Source organism: Sapajus apella, unplaced genomic scaffold (genome assembly GCF_009761245.1).
Source record: "Sapajus apella isolate SASKATOON/1434 unplaced genomic scaffold, GSC_monkey_1.0 scaffold82, whole genome shotgun sequence".
NCBI lineage: Eukaryota > Metazoa > Chordata > Mammalia > Primates > Cebidae > Sapajus > Sapajus apella.
The window spans coordinates 135,625-155,452 of record NW_022437022.1 but is presented as its reverse complement, the minus strand read 5'-3'; the positions used below and the strand labels follow the sequence as shown (position 1 = coordinate 155,452).

General features: G+C 40.5%; 1 protein-coding gene across 10 annotated transcripts in view; it reads left to right on the top strand.

Moving 5' to 3' along the window:
* CEP43 (centrosomal protein 43) overlaps positions 1 to 18,844 on the top strand; it is a 44,081-nt gene extending 25,237 nt beyond the window's left edge. For 2 of the 10 annotated variants that reach the window (XM_032253108.1, XM_032253112.1), the window contains 5 exons: positions 1,819 to 1,931; positions 3,609 to 3,677; positions 9,396 to 9,435; positions 10,675 to 10,771; positions 16,355 to 18,148. In XM_032253108.1, coding sequence (XP_032108999.1) covers positions 1,819 to 1,931; positions 3,609 to 3,677; positions 9,396 to 9,435; positions 10,675 to 10,771; positions 16,355 to 16,429 — 394 coding nt within the window. In that variant the 3' untranslated portion in view covers positions 16,430 to 18,148. Of the gene's footprint in view, positions 1 to 1,818; positions 1,932 to 3,487; positions 3,678 to 9,395; positions 9,436 to 10,641; positions 10,772 to 16,354 lie in introns of those variants that run through there. The other 8 variants (XR_004261265.1, XM_032253107.1, XM_032253106.1 and 5 more) reach the window with 8 other exon arrangements.
* The last annotated feature ends 984 nt before the right edge of the window (positions 18,845 to 19,828 follow it).

Here is a 19,828-nt window from a genome sequence, read left to right as displayed (position 1 = left end):
TGCGTGTCAGCTGTCCAAATTGGAGGGGGCCTCACTTGGAGGTGCCCTGTGAGCAAAGAGCTAGAGGAGTTAAGGGAGTTGCCATGGGTTGATAGAGCTCCCGGGAGAGGAAACAGCAGACAGCAGGGAGGTGAGTGTGGGTGTAGCAGAGAGAGCGAGACCGGGATCGGATGAGGTGGACTCAGAGATGAGGGGCGGGACGGCTTTCCTTTGAGACTGGAAACCCTGGGGATCTTGATCTAGCATACATTACAGAACCTGAGGTTGCTAGGCAAGGTTGGACTTGGGGTTTCCAGGTAGGAGGCCGTTAATGATTATTCGGGTGAGAAGTGATAGAAGCAGTGGGAGAAATAGGTGGGTTTTGGAAGTATTTTGAGTTTATATGGGAAAGGATTTGCCAGTAAGTGCTAGAGAAAAAAGTAATAGCCAGAGTGACACCATGGTTTTTAGCCTGCATAACTCGAAGGTTGGAAACACTTTAGATAAAGAATGGAAAGAGCAAGAGCAGATGCACAGACAGGTGGCATGACAGCCTGGCACGCCCTGTCGCTGTGCTGAGTTAGAGAAGATTGCTGGTGGAAATCCAAAGAAGGCTATTGGGCATATGAATTGGGATTGATGGAGAGATCTAGGCTGGAGATGTAAATTAGGAGTCATCAGTTTGTAGATAATGTGGGGTGTGGGAGACTGCAGAGGATCACCAAGGAAGCAGGTCCTGTGCACCTTGAGGCCAGAGGACACGGAACCAGGAAAGTGGTGTCTTTGGAGGAGGCAGTAGGGAAGAGTAGCTGTATGAAGCCATTGGATTTAGCCATCTGGAGGTCGATGATGACCTTGACACAGTTAGTTTTGTTGGAATGAAGGTGCGAGGCAGGTTAAAAAATTAGAGTCCCTTCAACACAGAGAGGAAGGGATTGTAGATGGCAAATAGTTTTCTGATGAGTTGTAAAAGCATACAGAGGACCAGGGTTGTGGCTGGAGGGGCAGGATGTAGGGTTGAAAACGTCTTTAAGTGGGAGAAATAACAGCATGTATGCTGACGAGAGCTGTTCAGCTTTAAAGGTGGAAGAATTAATGATGTAAGGGAGTAAGAGAAGAACTCATGGAGGGCTGTGCAGCAATGGAATCCCATGTAGGGGCTTGTGTTTGCTGGAAAAGTAGAGTGTGTGGGTCCCGTTGCAGGCAGGGGGTGGATATGATGGTAGCACCTGTGCAGGCTCTCATCTGACTTCATAGTTGAGTGAGGATGCAGGATGGAGGTTAGAGTTTGGAGGAGAGTGGAGAAAGTGTGAAATCATTCTATAAGAAAGTAAGGCAAGAAGAGACTGTGGAAACCCGCAGGGTTATTGGGCAGAATTAAAGGTCCTCTTGAGGTTAGTAGTCATGACTTTAAGGGGATTTCATCAGCATGGCGGTTTGTGGCTTCTGTAAATGATATTTAATCTGAGAGGTGGCACTTATTTGCTAGTAAACTCCTGTATTGTCCCTTGGCTGCATGTCTGGGTGATGGAAAAGGGCTTTTGAAAAAAATCACAGTGAAGAGGATTCTAAAGAGAGGTGAGCTGATTGCCTACACACTGGCTGTGTTGATTGTGGTTGATCTGTAGTTTGGTATACTTTTGGTAAACCATAAAGTTTGGTATACCTGCTATATCCTTGGTATACTTTATGGTTTTGAATCTGTAAAGTGTGTATTCTTGATTTCCAGCAACTGTGCATATAAAATGTATTTAAGTTGCTTTTGTTTTAATGGCAGAATAAAAGCGTTTAGTGGCAGAACATCAGAGCACTGTTTAACTGTCACTTGTTTCCTGCTAGGAGGAATGAACCAAGGAAGCAGGCAGGAAGCCTGGCCTCGCTGTCGGATGCACCCCCCTTAAAAAGTGGACTCAGCTCCCTGGCGGGGGCCCCTTCCTTAAAAGACTCTGAGAGTAAGTGCCCAAAGATGTGGGTGTGATTATTCAGGATATTTTTTCTCTAATGAAGCACCGTATGATTAGTGTTGATTTTTTTCCAGGAAAATCACTAAAATAACCTATAATTTTATCACTCAGAGATACTTCTTGTTAATACTTTGTTGTATTTTGTTTTTAATGTGGTCATATTTTATATGTTGTTTTGTGTTCGGCTTCTTCCTATACCTTCACTATACCATCGGAATACTTTTGGGAAGTTGAGTTTTTAGCTGATTTTTAGTGTCTATATAAATATAATTTTTATATCATCTCTCCTTTTTTGGACATTAACAGTGGCTTGAGTTGGATTTACTTTAAATTAATTTTTAAAAAAATTTGTTCGGTGATACCACAGTATCATAAAATGTTAAATAAAAAATTATTTTGCATATCATTTTCAAGCAGAATGATCTGACGTGTCAGCTTAAAGGCAGCAGAGATAAAGAGCATTGGTTAGACATGGAATAGTCTAGCTCCTGTACCAATTACTTTCCCACATCTCTCCACACACAGTGATAGGAATTTTAAAAGCATAGCCCTGAACACGTTGGATGGGCAGAGGTCCCTTGTAAACCATATGATGGTATATGTTGGATTTATTTAGCACAGTGTTTCAGAACTTGTGTACCTCTTTTGAGAAAGTTTCCTAACGTAGAGTCACTAAGAATTTGCAGTATGAGTTTTGCATAATTGTCCAGTACTTCCCAATCTTTTTGTAGTACTTGATATACTGTGGGACTTTCTGGGGTACATAAGAGAGCTGGCCCGTTGATTCTCTTAAACATCTGGTAAACCAGCCCTGTGTTTCTAGAGTCTGCATCCCTTCCCATTTGCTTCTTTTCCGTGGTTACTGTCACCCTTAAGAAAGAAATACAGGAAGGACATCATGAACATGTCAATTCTGACACTGATTAGAGAATGACGATTTAGAGGACCTTAAGAATGAAGGACTAACCAGTGAGGATGTCACTTTAGTATATGAAATAGCAGTTGAATTGAAGAAAAATTTAGAAGTTCAAAGGGAAAATAAAATTGATGAAAATAATTAACTGTAGTCTATGAATTCATACCTAATGGGGCTTCTTATGGAAAGTGATGTCTTATAATTAGGGAAAAACATTTTTTTGGTGGTTGTATTCCAATAAAGTAGTATTGTTTATGGTTTAAAAAGGGTTGTGGCCAGGCATGGTGGCTCTTGCTTGTAATCCCAGCACTTTGGGAGGCCAAGGTGGATGGATCACAAGGTCAGCAGTTTGAGACCAGCCTGGCCAACATAGTCTTTACTAAAAATACAAAAATTAGCTAAAAATTTACTAAAAATACAAAAAAAAAGGTGTGGTGACACACGGCTGTAATCCCAGCTACTCGAGAGGCTGAGGTGGGAGAATTGCTTGAATCCAGGAGGCAGAGGTTGCAGTGAGCTGAGACCGCACCATTGCACTTCAGCCTGGGTGACAGAGCAAGATTCCGTCTCAAAGGAGTTATAATGCATAATTTAAGCATTCATTAATCATAGTTTATTTTTTCCTTGGTTTTAGGTTATTATGCTCCTGTCATAAAGAAGCGCCATATTGAACAACAACAAAAATTAATATGGTTTAGAGACTGTTGTATTCTAAAAGTCACTCTAATAATATTTTCTCCTGTTCACAGGTAAAAGGGGGAATATAGTTTTGAAAGATCTGAAATTGATCAGTGATAAAATTGGATCCCTTGGATTAGGTAACTAGATTTCCAGTTTTTTTGTGTTGATTGTTTTAAAGTGATTATTTTTAAGGTAAGGTTGTAAAAGAAGTTACTCAGTCTGCCTCCACTGAGCACCTTCCTGCTGCTGTTCATTCAGCAGGTGTTTGGGTGGCTTTCATATGTTCAGGATTACACCCTATGCCAGAGATGACCCCAGCAGCAGCCATCATGTCCTCGTGAACCTCTGTCTTCATAGAGTTTAAATTCTGGTCAGGAATATGGACATTAAACAGGCATCTACAGATATTTTGAGTGTAAAAGGGTCAGTATATATGGGTATAGAAATGGCAAGTAGGTTACCTTGGCCCAGTCTTGGCATTCAGGGAAGACCTCTTAGAGGAAGTGATGTCTGTGCAGAGGCTTGATGGTTAAGTAGATGTATAAGAGAGAAGAGAAGATATTTCTATTCAATTTCAGACTGAGAAAAACTTGTGCAGAGGCAGAGCCATTTGCTAGATGCTGGTAGTACATGGTCCAGGCCTCAGAGAATTCAGTCTAATGGAGAAACAGACTTATTGAAAGAAAAATTGTGAGATGTGTTCAGTTCTGTTCAATGCAGCAGAAGTTGGTGAGACTGCCATGTAAGTACATTTGTTCTTATGGAGGTAAGAGTGTCAGTGTGAACATTACCAAGCCCTGGGCCATACATTGAGAGCACAGTTCTCAAACAGTGCTCTATTCTGTTGCAAGACTGTAGCAGCGTGACAGGCATATTTTTGGCAAATTCAGGTACTGACCTGAAGGAAATGGTGTAGCCAGGTTCCAGTGGCCACTTCCTATGCTCTCTGTGGATGTGGTGGGATCGCTTCCTGGTATGTAGTCACTTAGACATGGAAGCATTGGAACACAGCTACCCAAGCAGGTTGGGGAAAAAAGAAAGCTGTGTCCCCATGTGCTTTTAGAACTCAGGCCTGTCTGAGGGGCAGCACCGAGAATGCCCTTCTCTCTTCACGAGAGACATTCTGGATAGTGCAAAGAACTTGGGCTTGGAGTTGGATAGAAGTAACGTCTCAGATGTGGCACTGATTGATGGGGTAGCATAGGGAGATAAACTAAACTGCTATTTCCTCATCTGTTAAGTGGAACTAATAACATCTGCCTAGTTTCAAAGAGCAAATAGGATTTAAATACCTTTTCATGTGTAAATTAAGGTACAGTGCCTGGCATGGTAGGTGCCTAATAAATGTTAGTTTCCTTTTTATGTTACTTTGTTCCCCCATTTGCAGAAGAATAAATGTCGCCTGAGCGGCCTGGATTCTTGTTCCACACAGTGCCCTGGAGTCCTGGTAACAGCTGACTTGCTGTTTATGCCACCCTGTGCTCTTTGTGTGTCCTGGTTGCTGGCTGGCCAGCTAGGTGGGCCTGCCCCCTCTCCTTCCCTTGCGCTTTTCCTGTCAGCAGTAGTTCTGGTTGCCATTAGATGTTCTTTTCCACTTGACCTCAGTGGCTAACTGCCACCAGAGACTTTACTCCCAACCTCTGCACTGTGATGGCTGACTGTCCCCTTCGTGTTCTGTTTTTTTTTCACTTTTGTGGTGTTTCGCTTTGTTGCCAAACCTTTGAGCATTTCACTCTGACTGCTCTATTCTCTTAACAAAGTAAAGGTTTTCCCACCAGCTTCTGAGAGGAAGCTGCTGAGAATTCTCATTCTTAGGAGGGAAGGTGATCGCTCTCGCTGCAGAGTTGCTGGGTATGGGCAGGAAGGTGGTGTGCTCCTTCACTTCACTTTTTCTTGGGACTTAGCTATACTTCGGGTTGGAATTTGGATAGTTACGCAGGTGAGAACTACCAGTTTATTAGCTGAATGTTTGTCATTTAGCTAGGCATTAGGATTCAGTAGAAATAAAGTTTTATTTTGTTTTGTCAAATTTTTAATTGGTATTGCAGCAATGTTGTTTTCTGTTTGGGTTTTTTGCATTTTAAATATACAGTCCTCTAGGTGTTTTGAGTAATATATAGACAGATGTTAGTAGACTACCCTAGGATAATAATGATGTTAGTGATAAATGGCTGACACTGTACCAAGGAATTATTTTATTTAATTCATATCCTATGAGGTGGGTTTTATTATTATCTCCAGTTCTACAGTTGAAGAACCTAGGTTAAATAACTTGCCCAAGGTCATGCTGCTTTTAGAGTCCTGATGCATCACCACGGAGCCCTTACCACTGTATTTTACTGTCTGTATGTTACTTAGACAGGATTTAAATAATCATTTCAATGGGAAAATACATTGAGTTCCAAAGAAATCATCTACAAATAAAGCTTTAGAGCACAGTCTGTTTTAGTTTGGCAGACAAATATTAATTAAAGGTGCCTAAATGGAGTGTTTATAAATAGGTACTTTGCAGCCAGGCATGGTGGCTCATGTCTGTAATCCCAGCACTTTGGGAGGCCGAGGCAGGCGGATCATGAGGTCAGGAGATCTAGACCATCCTGGCTAACACAGTGACACCCGTGTCTACTAAAAAGAAAAAAAATTAGCAGGGTGTGGTGGCACACGCCTGTAATCCTGGCTACCCGGGAGGCTGAGGTAGGAGAGTCACTTGAACTCGGGAAGATCACGCCACTGCACTCCAGCCTGAGCGACAGAGCAAGACTTCGTCTCAAAAATAAAATAAATAGGTACTTTGCATATTTGAAGCAAGAGTTGATAAGCCTTTTCTGTAAAGGGCTAAATAGTCTATATTTTGGGCTTTGCGGATGACATGTACTGTCTCTCACATAGTCTTTGCTTTTTTAACAACCTTTAAAAATGTAGAAGCCATTCTTAGTTCACAGGCTGAACAAAAGCAGGTCATCAGCCAGAGGCAAGAATGAAAGTAAGGAAAGCATAAGGCTGTTGGGAAGCCCGGGCCAAAGCTGACTGGGGTAAGGGCAGATAAGGCAGAGGGTATGGGATGGGGAGGAGAGACTGTCAAAAAATGAAGAAAACAAGAATCCTTGGCCTGAGGGCCAAAATTTGCCAACCCTTAAAGTAATGTCGTACAGATTGAGTATCCCTTGATGCAAATGCTTGGGACCAGTCGTGTTTCAGAGTCCGGATTTTTTTGGATTTTGAAATGTTTGCATTATTCTTACCAGATGAGCACCCCAAATCCAAAAATCTGAAAATCCAAAATGTTCCAATGAACAGTTTCTTTGAGCATCATGTTGGCACTGAAGAAGTTTTGGATTTCATTCAAGTTTGGATTTCAAATTTTTGAATTTGGGATGCTCAACCTATATATATTCTGTTAATTGTTTGGACACCGGCTTAAACTATTGCAATACTGTACAGTACGTAAGAAGTCAGAATCTAATGTGTTATAGCACATTATACAGTAAACATCTTGTGTTTTTTGTTGGCTACAAATGCTGGAAGGTGGGGAATACAGTTAGCTTCCTCTAAATCCACATTGCAGCCATAGCTGTCCTTACTGTCTTAGCTCAGTTTCCATGTCTGCTCTCCTCACTGGCGTTCACACATAGTAACACCACGATAAGTCCTTGGAGGCTGACGTTTCACTAGCTGCCACTGCTGGTTTTATGTAGCACTTGCAAACCAGCCACCTACGTGGTGGTTTGTTTAATCGGATTTCCACCTCTCCTTCTCGGCCCTGACAGTGCCTGCTTTCTGTCAAGCATGTGCAGCCCTTTAACCTATGAGGCTACAGTGGAGACAGGCTCTTTATTCTCGAGAGGAGAGGAACCTGGGAATGACTCCTGACTGCTTATGGTCAGGGATTTCCGATTCATTACGGGCAAGGTTTGGGTGTACCAGTAACAAGGATTCATGTTTTCTTCATTTGCTGATATTCTCCCTACCCAGTATCATCCACCTGTCTGTCTTATCTGTAGGACACCTGCCTTGACCCAAGCCCTTTACCCCTGTTATGGCTGGCCTGGACTTTCTGACAGCCTTCTTTCCCTACTTTGATTCTTGCCTCCTGTAAACAATTTCTGGCGGTGGTGAGATTATCTCTGGGAAAACAGAAATGAGATAGTGCTTCCCTGGACTTTTTCACTCTTGTCTTCCCCCAACCCACCCCAGATGAGCTTCCCTCTGTATTCAGGCTAAGATTCTTATTGCCACCAACCAAGCCCTAATGATCTGGCTTCTGCCAGCTCCTCTGATGGCCACTCCTTTTTTCTCTCTCCACCCATTCAGTCCCCCAAATTCATTGTTTTATGGTTGTATGTCGTCCTTGCTGGTGGTTTGATTTATTTATATTTTTGAGATGGTATTTTTAAAATTTAAAAATTACAAAAATAAAAAAATTAATTTTAGGGGAGTCTTACAGTGTTGCCCAGGCTGGTCTCAAACTCTTGGGTGCAAGTGATCCTCCTGCCTTGACCTCCCAAGTAGCTGGATTACAGATGTGTGTCACTGCTCTGGGCTGCACTGGTGGGTTTGCAAACCACCACACCCTCCCCTACCTCAGGGCTTTCCACATGTTTCCTCTTCTTGGAACACACAGTCCCCAATAATTTGTACCTCTGCAACCTAGGTTTCCTCTCAGTTGCTACCTTGGAGTTCTTCCCAATTGCACTAGCAGTATTTAGTTTGTGTCACTAGAGCATTTGCTCCTTGAGATCAGAGATATCATCTTAGTAATTGCTATACCTCTAGGGGACCTAGTCATCACTCACCTGCTTTATAAATTAATCACAGGATTTGCCTTGTCTGTCTGGACAGAACTTGAATCCCCTCAGCAGCCTGACAGATTTAGGGACAGTCTAGCCTTATTTAAGGGAGATTTCAGAGCCTTTGAACAGCTTTCTATCATGCCAGGTCTTCTCTTCATGATCCGCATCTTCTGCATGTGGTGGTACATAATCCTTGTCTTTCATAGGCCATCTATTCACATTTTAAGTCGACTCTCATGTGCCTCCAAGTCTGTTTGGACACTGACAGCCCTTTTTCCTTATCCAGCCCTCAGGAGTCCTGGGAGGGAAGGGCTGCTGATTTGCAAATTTGTCATTTATAGCCTTAAGTTGATCTGAAGGTGCCCACTCTGTCAGAGGTTCATGGTACACTTTGAGCAACTGGTAACACTGCCTCACTAATCGTCATCGCTCCTTCATTGAGTTGCCATTTATTAAGATCTTACTGTGGACCAAAGTCTCTGTTAGACACATCATGTACCTGAATCCTTGTGTTAACTCGGATTTGCGTGCGTTTGGCCATTTGTCAGAGCAGAGGACATGGCCAGGAAAGGGCACCTCATGTTCCCAGGTCGCAGAGATGTTTAGTGGCAGGTCCGAGGCCTGAGCCCAGCTCTGTCTGACTGAAGGTGCTGTTACTTGCTCGCACTTCATGAGCCTTTTTAACTTTTGTAAAAAAACAATTCGCATGTTGAAACTCTCAGTAGTTCCTCTAGTACCTAGAGGGGGTTCATGATGACTTGCTATGTGCCATTAAGTCAAGGGACCTTATTAACAAGTGTGTCCCGTGTTAATCGCCTTAGAGTACCTGGAATAAAGGTGAGGTGTTACCCACATTTTATAGTCACTTGTAACAGTTTATTATTTCTTAGATATTTCATGTTATCATTTGCCTTCATATTATATCTGGTAAAAATGTTATTTCTGATCTTTGGAAATTTTTTAATGATGCAATATGATTAACTTTTTTTAAGGAAATGTGTGTTCAATTGTAAATAAGTCGTGATGTGTGTTAGATAATAACATATGTTTTGTTAAACTTATCAGGGACTGGAGAAGACGATGACTATGTTGATGATTTTAACAGGTAAGAAAAACTTTTGGGCAAATATATAAATGTATATATATTTGTAAACAATTTCCGAACACAGACAAGACAAAATTACACTTGGTGTTTATTTTGGTGTATTTGATTCTGTTGTTCGTACTGATTGGAGGTGAAGAAAAGATAGTTAATCCAAAATCAAATATTTGACTTTGGAGCATGTTTTTGATTTTACATTAGAATATAGTCAGTCACATTATGTTCAGGAAACTTGGTAAGAATAAGATGAAAAGAAACATTGAAAAATTAACTGAGAAGTCATTTAGTCTGATCTCAAGGAGTTCAGTTGTCATGTCATAAGTGCTTATTTTTTCTTCCTTCCATACCTTTTTGTGGTGGGAATTGTCTCCATTTGACTTAAAATAATTATGCTCTCAAATTAGTTTTTGGATTCAGATTACATTTCCTGATATGTGGACTGACCTAGTGAGATTCCCATTCTTTTTTTTTCTTTAAGAGAGAGTCTCACTCTGTCACCTAGGCTGGAGTGCAGTGGTGCATTCTCGGCTTACTGCAACCACCTCCCGGGTTCAAGTGATTCTCTTGCCTCAGAATCCCATGTAGCTGGGATTATAGGTGTGTGCCACTACGCTTGGCTGATTTTTGTATTTTTAGTAGAGACAGGGTTTCACCATATTTGCCAGGCTGGTCTTGAACTCCTGACCTCAAGTGATCCACCCACCTGGGCCCCCCAAGTGCTGGGATTGCAGGTGAGAGCCACTGTGCCCAGTCAATGCCTTTCTTATATATAGAAAGATAATATGTATATGTGTGTTGGCTAGTAATGTACAAGTAATGTTTGTTGTGGATGTGATTTGAAATTTTAAATTAGATGCCTGAGAATTTTATTTAATTGACAGGTTATCTTTCCAACTGGAAGTCTGTATTTATTTTTTATAATGTAGTATACAGTTTTTGAGAGAGAGAATGATGTAGTAGATGATATTGTAAAAATCTGGCTTTGTTTCTTTCTTGTTCTTGTCACTAAAGTCCCCACTTAAACCTTCATCTCCTCATCTTTTACATTGACTTGACTGCTGCTGCCCCTTCCTATGTTATTTTAAGGGTCAAGTGAGACAATATATATGAAATTAATTATAGTTAATATTATTTTTTACTTAAAGGATTAAAAGAAATATCTGAATGTTTAAAGAATGGTAATTAATCTCTTGAAATGTTTATTCTCAGAGTTCTTACTTTTTCCCTGCCTCCTAAAATTAGTACCAGCCACCGCTCAGAGAAAAGTGAGATAAGTATTGGTGAAGAGATTGAAGAAGACCTTTCTGTGGAAATAGATGACATCAATACCAGTGAAAAGGTTTAGTATTCTGCATTTCCCATACAGTGCCTTTTTTTTTTAACCTATTTGTTGATTTACTGTAAAGCTTCAAAAATTTATACTAATTAATAGAAAAACAGTTGCAAATTGTGAAAAGTCATGACAGAGACCTGGCTCGAGTTTATGAAGAATGCCTTTGATGAATGTGTAAGATTGGTTTTGGTTGTCACTTCATTTGGTACCTCAGTCTCGCTGCTGAAATGCCTGAGGATTATTCCTAGGGCACTGGGATTGCTGTGGATTAAGAGGGGTCCCAGTGGATCAGGCCTAGTGAGAATTGGCCACCTGGTGTCATAGGTAAAAGCCAGTATAGGGGACTGTGATCACAGGATGAAGCTGAGCCTGGAGTGCAGAGAGTGTGGTCATCTTGGCCAGTTGTAACATCTGAACATGCAAGCCAGGCTGGGCTAGAAAACCACTGGAGACAAGACAGCAGTCCATAAAGTTAGAGTCTATGTTGGAGATCCAAACTTGACCTTTTTATGTGAGCAGAGAACAGAAGATCCTTAGACGGTGAACTGTAGTCTTGCGGGGTTGTCTGTCAGCATCTGCATCAAGCTGTCCCCAGCTCAGGCAAGTCTAACAGTCAGGTTGGATGTTGCCATGGCTGGGAGGGGACTTGCTTTCCAGAATGAGGTGGGATTCTCTAAGTGTTGTGATCATCACACAGAGAGAAGGCCTTTGAGAGAGGTAGTGTTTACAGTGTAGCCACACAATCTAAGTCAGCAACATCCATGTTTGCATTCTTATTCTTTCATATATTTTCTTAGTTAAGCTTTAACCTTTGACCCTCAGTTTCTTTACTTACATGGTGGAAGTACTAGTATCTCTGTAATAGGACTATCTTGAAGGTTAAATGAGAATATGTAAAGCATTTCTCTAATTCCTGATGTGTTATAACTTTATAATTATAAATTTGTCTTTTTCTTTTCACCCTGCATCATCCTGAAGAGACCTGAAAAATGTTGCTATAAAGTTATACCAAAGAAACTATAGAAGGATTCTTTAAATGTGAGGTAGAGGACTGTTAAGCTAGGATTTGTGAAATGATGTGGGTTGAAGGGGAGGTGTAGGCATCGCTCTGCCATTGGGGGCCTTGGATGGCTCACTGGGTCCTACTTACTGGGTTTGGGACATCATATGTTCTTAGGAATTTTCACTTAAAAGCTTCAATTTAGATAATTGTGCCATTTATTAGCAGCCTTTTACATAGAATGGATTTTGGTGGTCAGTGTACTTCACCAGCAAGTGTTTTCTAATGGCTTCTATGCAGAGAATTGATAGTGGGAACCTGGGGACCACAAAAACATTTGTATTCTTTGCAGTAAGAATACAGCAGAGAATTTGGTCACCTTTTAGCTAGGGTGACCAAAACCAGTGTCCATTAAGCACCTACTATTTATAAAGCACAAGGCTGGGGATATGGGTGTGAGAAAGGAGACAGCTCAGTGGAATGTTCCAGGTTCTGTAAGTTCATCACATCTGGATTTGAGTCCTGGAGCTGCTACATACCACTCACAAATTTGGCCAAGTTATTTAACTTTTGGAGCCTTGGGTCTCTCATCTGTTTTGCAAGAGAGATGGTGGTTGTGAAAATATTAGAGATAAGTGTGTAAAGCATATGCTTAGCAGAGTAGGCATTCAATAAATGGTATCTAATGCCATTATTGATTGTAGTCACAATAAACATTTCTGTCGTAGGCACAGATATAGACTGCTCCCCTCAAATTTATGCAGGATCAGGGAGAGAAAAGCCATGTATACAAACATGAAAATCAAGATAGAAAGTGACAAGTGCCATAAAAGGCCAGTCATTCATGGGCTATGAAAACTCAGAAGCAGGAACTAATATTTGACCTGGATTTTGAAAGGTGTCTCTAACTTGGTTCTGCAAGGGCTGAGGAGGAGCATGGTAAGTGCCATGAGAACAGAAGGGTGATCCTGGGACATGTCAGTGCATGTCCCTGATTCCAGGGACTCCACTGGAGGGTGCTGTGTGAAGAGACAGACTGTTGGGAGGAGCAGTGTTGTTAGAAGATGACTTTGAACCAGAAATGACAGAGGATGAACCAGGAGCAGAGGCCCTGGGGAGGGCAGTTGCACAGGAGCCAGCACGAGCAAAGACATAGGTAGATGTTGGAGGAAGAGGGCCACGTGTTAAGGGACCAGAACATCAGTGTGCATCCTGGGTTTCTGTTAATGCACAGCAATCTAATTCAGCAAATGTGAACATTTACACTTCATAAAGCTTTTCGGAATCTTACAAAAAGTTTATGTTGATTTGTATGAAGCTTGCTATCACAGGGATCCTTGGTTTCCTTTTCAAGGCTCAAAATGTACCTTTTAGATATTTTTATTTTGTGACATAGAATCTCTTTTTACAGTTTTGAACTAAGATGGCCACTTTGAATTCTAATTTTAAAACTAATGAGGAATGAGAGTCTTTATTTGTTTTCTTTTTTTTTTTTTCTTTTTAGACAGAGTCTTGCTCTGTTGCCCAGGCTGGGGTGCAATGGCTGGATCTTGGCTCCCTGCAGCCTCTGCCTCCTGGGTTCAGGCAGTTCTCCTGCCTTAGCCTCTCGAGTAGCTAGGACTACAGACGTGTACCACCACACCTGGCTAATTTTTGTATTTTTAGTACAGATGGGGTTTTACCAAGTTAGCCAGGCTTGTCTCAAACTCCTGGCCTCATGTGATCCCCCCGCCTTGGCCTCTCAAAGTGCTGAGATTACAGGCCTGAGTCACCATGTCCATCCAAAAGCCTTTATTAAATAGCCATTTATTTCTAGTTAGCTTTTGTTCATTCAGTTTTCTTTCTTGGTAACTACTTTAAATGAAGCTCTTCTTCTTGGAAGTTTCTGGTTGTTAAGTGTTTTTTTCTTTGCCTTAAAGCAAAACTAAATTAATGACTCCAATAACTGAATTATCTAGATTAAGATTCTTTTCAATCCATGATTTTTCCTCAGTTCACTCTTGTCTGTAGTTTAGCATTTATAGTAATACAGCATTCAATTACTTTGTAAACAAAATGGAATACCTCACTGATTTCCCTCTTTAATGATGGGAGGAAAAAATACAGTTCCAAGGTATTAGAGTCTGTTTTACAATCTGTCTTCAAGCCTTTCTGACTTTTCAGTTTTTGTGTAAACTGGGTTTGAATTGAATGCATAAGAAATGTAATTAAGATTTTCTAATAATTTTCTTTATGAGATCATTTTATGGCAAGACTACGTCTGGACCAAGAGGAAGGGCAAGGACTTATTTGTTGAAAAGGATTTTGCTTATAACTTAAATTTCTGCATATCCAAAGAATAACAAAATGGGAGGATCTGTGGAGGGCAGATGAACAGACAAATAAGAGCTTCTCATAGTGTGTCAGGATGGAACTGTTCCACCTCGACAAGATGTTCCCACTCTTGTGTGTTATTATCTAGCCCAGGTATGGGCACACTTGCTCTCTAAAAGGCCAGTATTTTAGGCTTTGCAGGCCATCATTACTCCACTTTGCCATTGTATGGAGAAGACAGCCATAGATGATGCCTAAGAGTGTGGCTGTGGCTGTCGCCACAACGATGAGTCTAGGTGGGGCTGGGAAGGTTGGGTTCTGTGCTTCCTCAGCTGTCAGTGGGACCTGCCCAGCTGTATGTTCTATATTCTGCAGCCTGTATCTTCACCCATGGTTTTTTCCTTATTTAAGAAATGTTTTATCAGCCTGCATTATGCTTAAATATCTATTAATATTTCCTTTCTCCATCATCATAAGTTGTTTATACAAATGAGTATGTATAGTTTGGCTAATAAGTTAACTTTCTAGTTTATAAGTAGTTTAAACAAATAAAAGTTAGTCATTTCTTCCAATACTTTGTGAAGCCAGGGCTGGGAGTCTGAGACTCCATGGACTGTCTTGTCTGCCCTTCTGTTTCACTTCAGCGTCCAAAAAGATTCGTGATCTGGCTTCATGTGGTACAGTATTAATAAAGTTAATAAAGTGTGTCACACAATGTTGAGTTAGATGTTATAAACTTAATGTTCTTTGCCATCATATGAAAACATAGGAAGGGATAGTTTTCAAATGAGGATATTATACATTTAATGAATTTTAGTGAATTTAACATGGGTAAATTATGGTTTTAGAGTTAGCAATTAATAGCGTGTTACTGTGAACAGAGTACACATTGGGACTATGCTCAAGTAAAGAGGTTTAATACAATTTTTCATTAGTTTCTGAGATTAAATTGGAATAATGTCTAAGTTTTATTTTTAATTTTCACTTGAAATACTTGAGAGTAGTCAGTGTAAAACATTGAACTCAAAAGGTTTTATTAACTTACTAGCTATGATTTTAGGCAAGTCACTTCTCAATACAGGTTTAAATATGAGGTGGTTTATGAAGTATAAAGTAATATTTTGATTACAGCAACAGTTTTTTAAATTTTTAATTCTTATTTCCATAGGTTTTAGGGGAACAGGTGGTGTTTGGTTGGTGAATAAGTTCTTTAGTGGTAATTAGTGAAATATTGATGCACCCATCACCTGATCAGTATACACTGAGCCCGATTTGGAGCCTTTTATCCCTCACCCTCCTCCCACTCTTTCCCCAGAGACCCCAAAGTCCATTGTATCATTCTTATGCCATTACATCCTCATAACTTAGCTGCTGCTTATAAATGAGAAAATATGTTCAGCTTTCCATTCCTGAGTTACTTCACTTAGAATAATGACCTCCAGTTAGTTTCATCTAGGTTACTGCAAATAACATTATTTTGTTCCTTTTTTTTTTCTTTTGAGACGAAGTCTCGCTCTGTCCCCCAGGCCGGAGTGCAGTGGCATGATTTAGGCTGACAGCAACCTTTGCCTCCCGGGTTCAAGCAATTCTCCCACATTCAAGTGATTCTCCCTCCTCAGCCTCCCAAGTAGCTGGGATTACAGGCACATGCCATCGTGCCTGGCTAATTTTTGTATTTTTGTAGAGACAGGGTTTTACCATCATGGCCAGGCTGGTCTTGAACTCCTGACCTCAGGTGATCCGCCCGCCTCAGCTTCCCGAAGTGCTGGGATTGCAGGCACACTGTGTCTGGCCTATTTTGGTCCTTTTTATGGTTGAGTAGTGTTTGATGGTATGTATATGCCACAATTTTTTTATCCACTTGTTGATTGATGGGCGTTTGGGCTGGTTTCATATTTTTGCAGTTGTGAATTGTGCTGCTGTAAACATGCACGTGCGAGTATCTTTTTCATATAATGACTTATTTTACTCTGGGTAGATACTCAGTAGTGGGATTGGTGGATCATACAGTAGGTCTACTTCTAATTCTTTAAGTAATCTCCACACTGTTTTTCATAGTGGTTGTACTAGTTTACATTCCTATCAAGAGTAAAAATGTTCCCTTTTCACCACATTCTCACCAACATTTATATTATTTTTCTGTTTTTTGATTATGGCCATTCTTACAGGAGTAAGGTGGTATCTCATTGTGGTTTTGATTTTTAAAATAACTCTTAAGTTATTTTAAATAACTCACATTCCGACACTAATTCTTTTCTTTGTTTTGAACAACTAAGCTTGATGACCTCACACAAGACCTGACTGTATCCCAGCTCAGTGATGTTGCAGATTATCTGGAAGATGTTGCATAGACATGAAGAAGGAAGTATTCTAATTAACGAAGGACAAAGGACTGATCAGTTCCATTTTTTTCTCCAGACAATCACTCTGCTGGAATGTCTGCTCTCTGTTGGTGCCTTGTGTTTCAAAAAGACTGCAGATATTTTTTAAAATTAATTTTTCATTTTACTAAACAAAATACTTCCTATTTGAGCCCATGTGTGGAAGATTTAATATTTTTAACTGTACATTTCTTTATGAAAATTATCTACACTCAGTTTCATTACCGGGGGGAACCCATGAAAACACCAGTGTTAAGAGCCTGATGAAAGGTGTCATTGAAGCTGTAGGATCACACAACCCTTTGTGTGTGTGGCTGCTGGTACCTGTGATCTTTGAAAACCTTGGCTTTAGCCCTCTGGAATCAGAGCTTACCCACCATAGTATATATTTTAATATTAGGTGGTTCTACACATAGTTGGCAAAATGACTTGGTAAAGTTATAATACTGAAGTATATTAGTATAATTTAAATTTGATGTGTCAACTTTATTTTGTATTTCCTTCCATTTGGAAGGTTTGTTAGACCATTAAGGTTATATTAAAGTACTCTTGTGTGTGCTATTTAGTTTTGCTTGTTTTAAAAAATCTAGAAGTGGCTATGAGTTTTAATTCATAGAATTGTCAATAACAGATAACATTTGCAATCGCCATTTCTCCTGTTGTCCACGTAAGCAGCTTTAGTTGCAAGTTCTCTTCATTATAATTTATTATTTGTAAAGATTCCTTTAAACATATTCAATACCAAAATGCATCTGAAACCATTAAGCAGTGCTTTTATTTCAGATCTGTAAGTTAATTGTATTAAAATCCAAATTGGAATGAAATAGTAGTAATGGCCTAAGACCATGTTCAGTTTGACAAGCTTTATATACTGTACATAATTTCATTGTAGCCCTTAAAAATAGAGCCAATAATAGAATTTCCGCAGTCTCATGTATACAGTTAAAGCATTACTGCTATGATGTAGGTCACAGATGTGTATAATACGAAAGTATTTTAAAATGTGCAAGTAGAAAAAAACAATAGAAAGTGATGCATGCGTATTTATGTATAAGTAAAGCTAGGATTGCGCTGTTTTTGTACTTTGTAATTATGGCTTTATACTAAAAGTTACCTTTATTAGTAAAAGGAGCAAATTAGACATAATTCGTCGATCTCGGTAAGTAAGCAGACTGCATGACCTGTGTAGTGCCAGTTTCTCATTTCATATTAGCCTAAATATTGCAGAAATACTTCTTGGGCTCTAAAATGTAGAGGAGATGAAAATATAAGGATTAAGGCTGTGTTACAGAATCTGGCTTTTTAAAATTTAAGTGAAACTGAGCTGTAAACATCAAGAGGAAGTAGGACATAAAGGGCTGGGCAGCCTGGAAGCCTGTGCATTTCTGCCCTCCGCCTGTGAGCTGCCATCTCAGTCGCCTTCAGGTTCTTCATTTCTTAGTGAGTAAACAGCACCATGTACAGATGTCATCTTGTTGCAGTGACCCAGTGTGCCTGTTACAAAATGCATTTCTTTGTAAGTCATCTCTGAAAACAGTCACTTTCTAAAAGCACTGTAGTTGTGTTCTGGCCTCTGGAATCTGGATCACATTGTGTGATTTATCTTAATATTCTTTGATAGGAGTTAGGTTTCAGTGAAATGATTTGAAAGCATAACAGGATGTGGCTTTTTAAATTTATGAAACTGTTGAACAGTAGCAACTGAAATATGTCACTTTTGTTACCCAGAGAGTCAGACCTTTCGATAATATTTGGGAGGGTAAGAGAAAAAATATGAAACTTTTTTATTAGCACTACATACATCTTTTTTTTTTTTTTTTTTTTTTTTTGAAACAGTCTCACTCTGTCGCCCAGGCTGGAGTGCAGTGGTGCGATCTCTGCTCAACGCAGCCTCCACCTCCCAGGTTCAAGTGATTATCCTGCCTCAGCCTCCCAAGTAGCTGGGATTACAGGCACGTGCCACCACATCCGGCTAACTTTTGTATTTTTAGTAGCGATGGGGTTTCACCATGTTGGTCAGGCTGATCTTGAAGTCCTGATCTCATGATCCGCTTGCCTCAACCTCTCAAGGTGCTGGGATTACAGGTGTGAACCACCACACCCAGCCAGCACTACATACATCTTATTGAATAATTTTTAATGACTTAAAGTTCAACTATGAAAAAGCTTTGTTTTCACATGTACTTTTTGATTAGGTATTATCAACTTATTAAAATCGAAGATGTGAAGTGACAGGTTTTGCATGTGACACGTTTTCTGTTAAATATTGAAATATTAACCTGTGAAATACATTTTTATGGTAACCTATGTTTTACAATGGAGTTTTTAAAATGCTAGGTCTTTTATTGATAACTACAAATGAATAAAAATCATTTTTCTCTCTGTTGGTACTCATTTGTGCTTTTATACTTCATCATGGATAACAACCAATGGGCAGTTATATAGATGCTGTCATTAGCCCCTGCCCCCACTTGCCTCCAGCCCTCCCTCCCCTCCTCTCGCCCCTCTCCTGCCCAAGCGCCAGAGCTGGGCCAGCTCACTGCCGCACAGCCTCTGTACCTGGGCCTACCAAAGCCCTTCCTGTCTCAAGATGTCATATTTGCTCCTCCGTGTCTGAATGTCCTTCCCTTAGAAATGTAGGGAAGCTGGTTTGTTTTGGTCTCATGTTCAAAGAAGCTTCCAGACCTAAGGGAGATGTCCATTCTCCTCCCTGTCCCTGCCCCACCAGTTGCATTTACCCATTTTATTTTATTAATCTCAGCATACTCTGAAATGGACTTTTTTTGTTGTTGTTAACTGTGAGCTCTGTGAGAACAGGGATATTCTTTTAAACCAGTGTATACCTGGCACTGCTCTTGTCCCCTAGTATGTGCTCAGTATCTGTGGGGCTGTAAATAGGCTTGAGCACTGACATGGGGCCTGGAGAATGTGGTTTCTGGCCAGGCAGCTGGGACAATCTACAAAATTTGGGGGGACAGTTTTCCTTACCCTAAACCTGGAGAGGCCCCTAGATTAAAGTCTGCAGGAGGGATATCTGGTTCAGGAGAAGGCCGTCCTGTGAAGTTGATCCACCCACTAGGCTCAGCTGGAGCAGGATCTCTGAAGGCGGTGCCCTCTGTGCAGCTCTGCTGTGGTGGTGGTTCACGAAGGACACGGGCAGAGGACAGGACAGGAAGAGGCAGCTCTTCCTGGAGAAAAATGCACCCAGCCCAAGTTGGAGCCCTCCTGTTTGGCATAGAGTGGGGAGGGATTCCCCATCAGTTCTCTGTCCATGCACACTAATCTTACCCCTATCCTCTGAGCAGTCCATGCCCCTAGTCTCCCTTTTTTTTTTTTTTTTTTTTTTTTTTTTTTTGGTGGTGGAGTTTT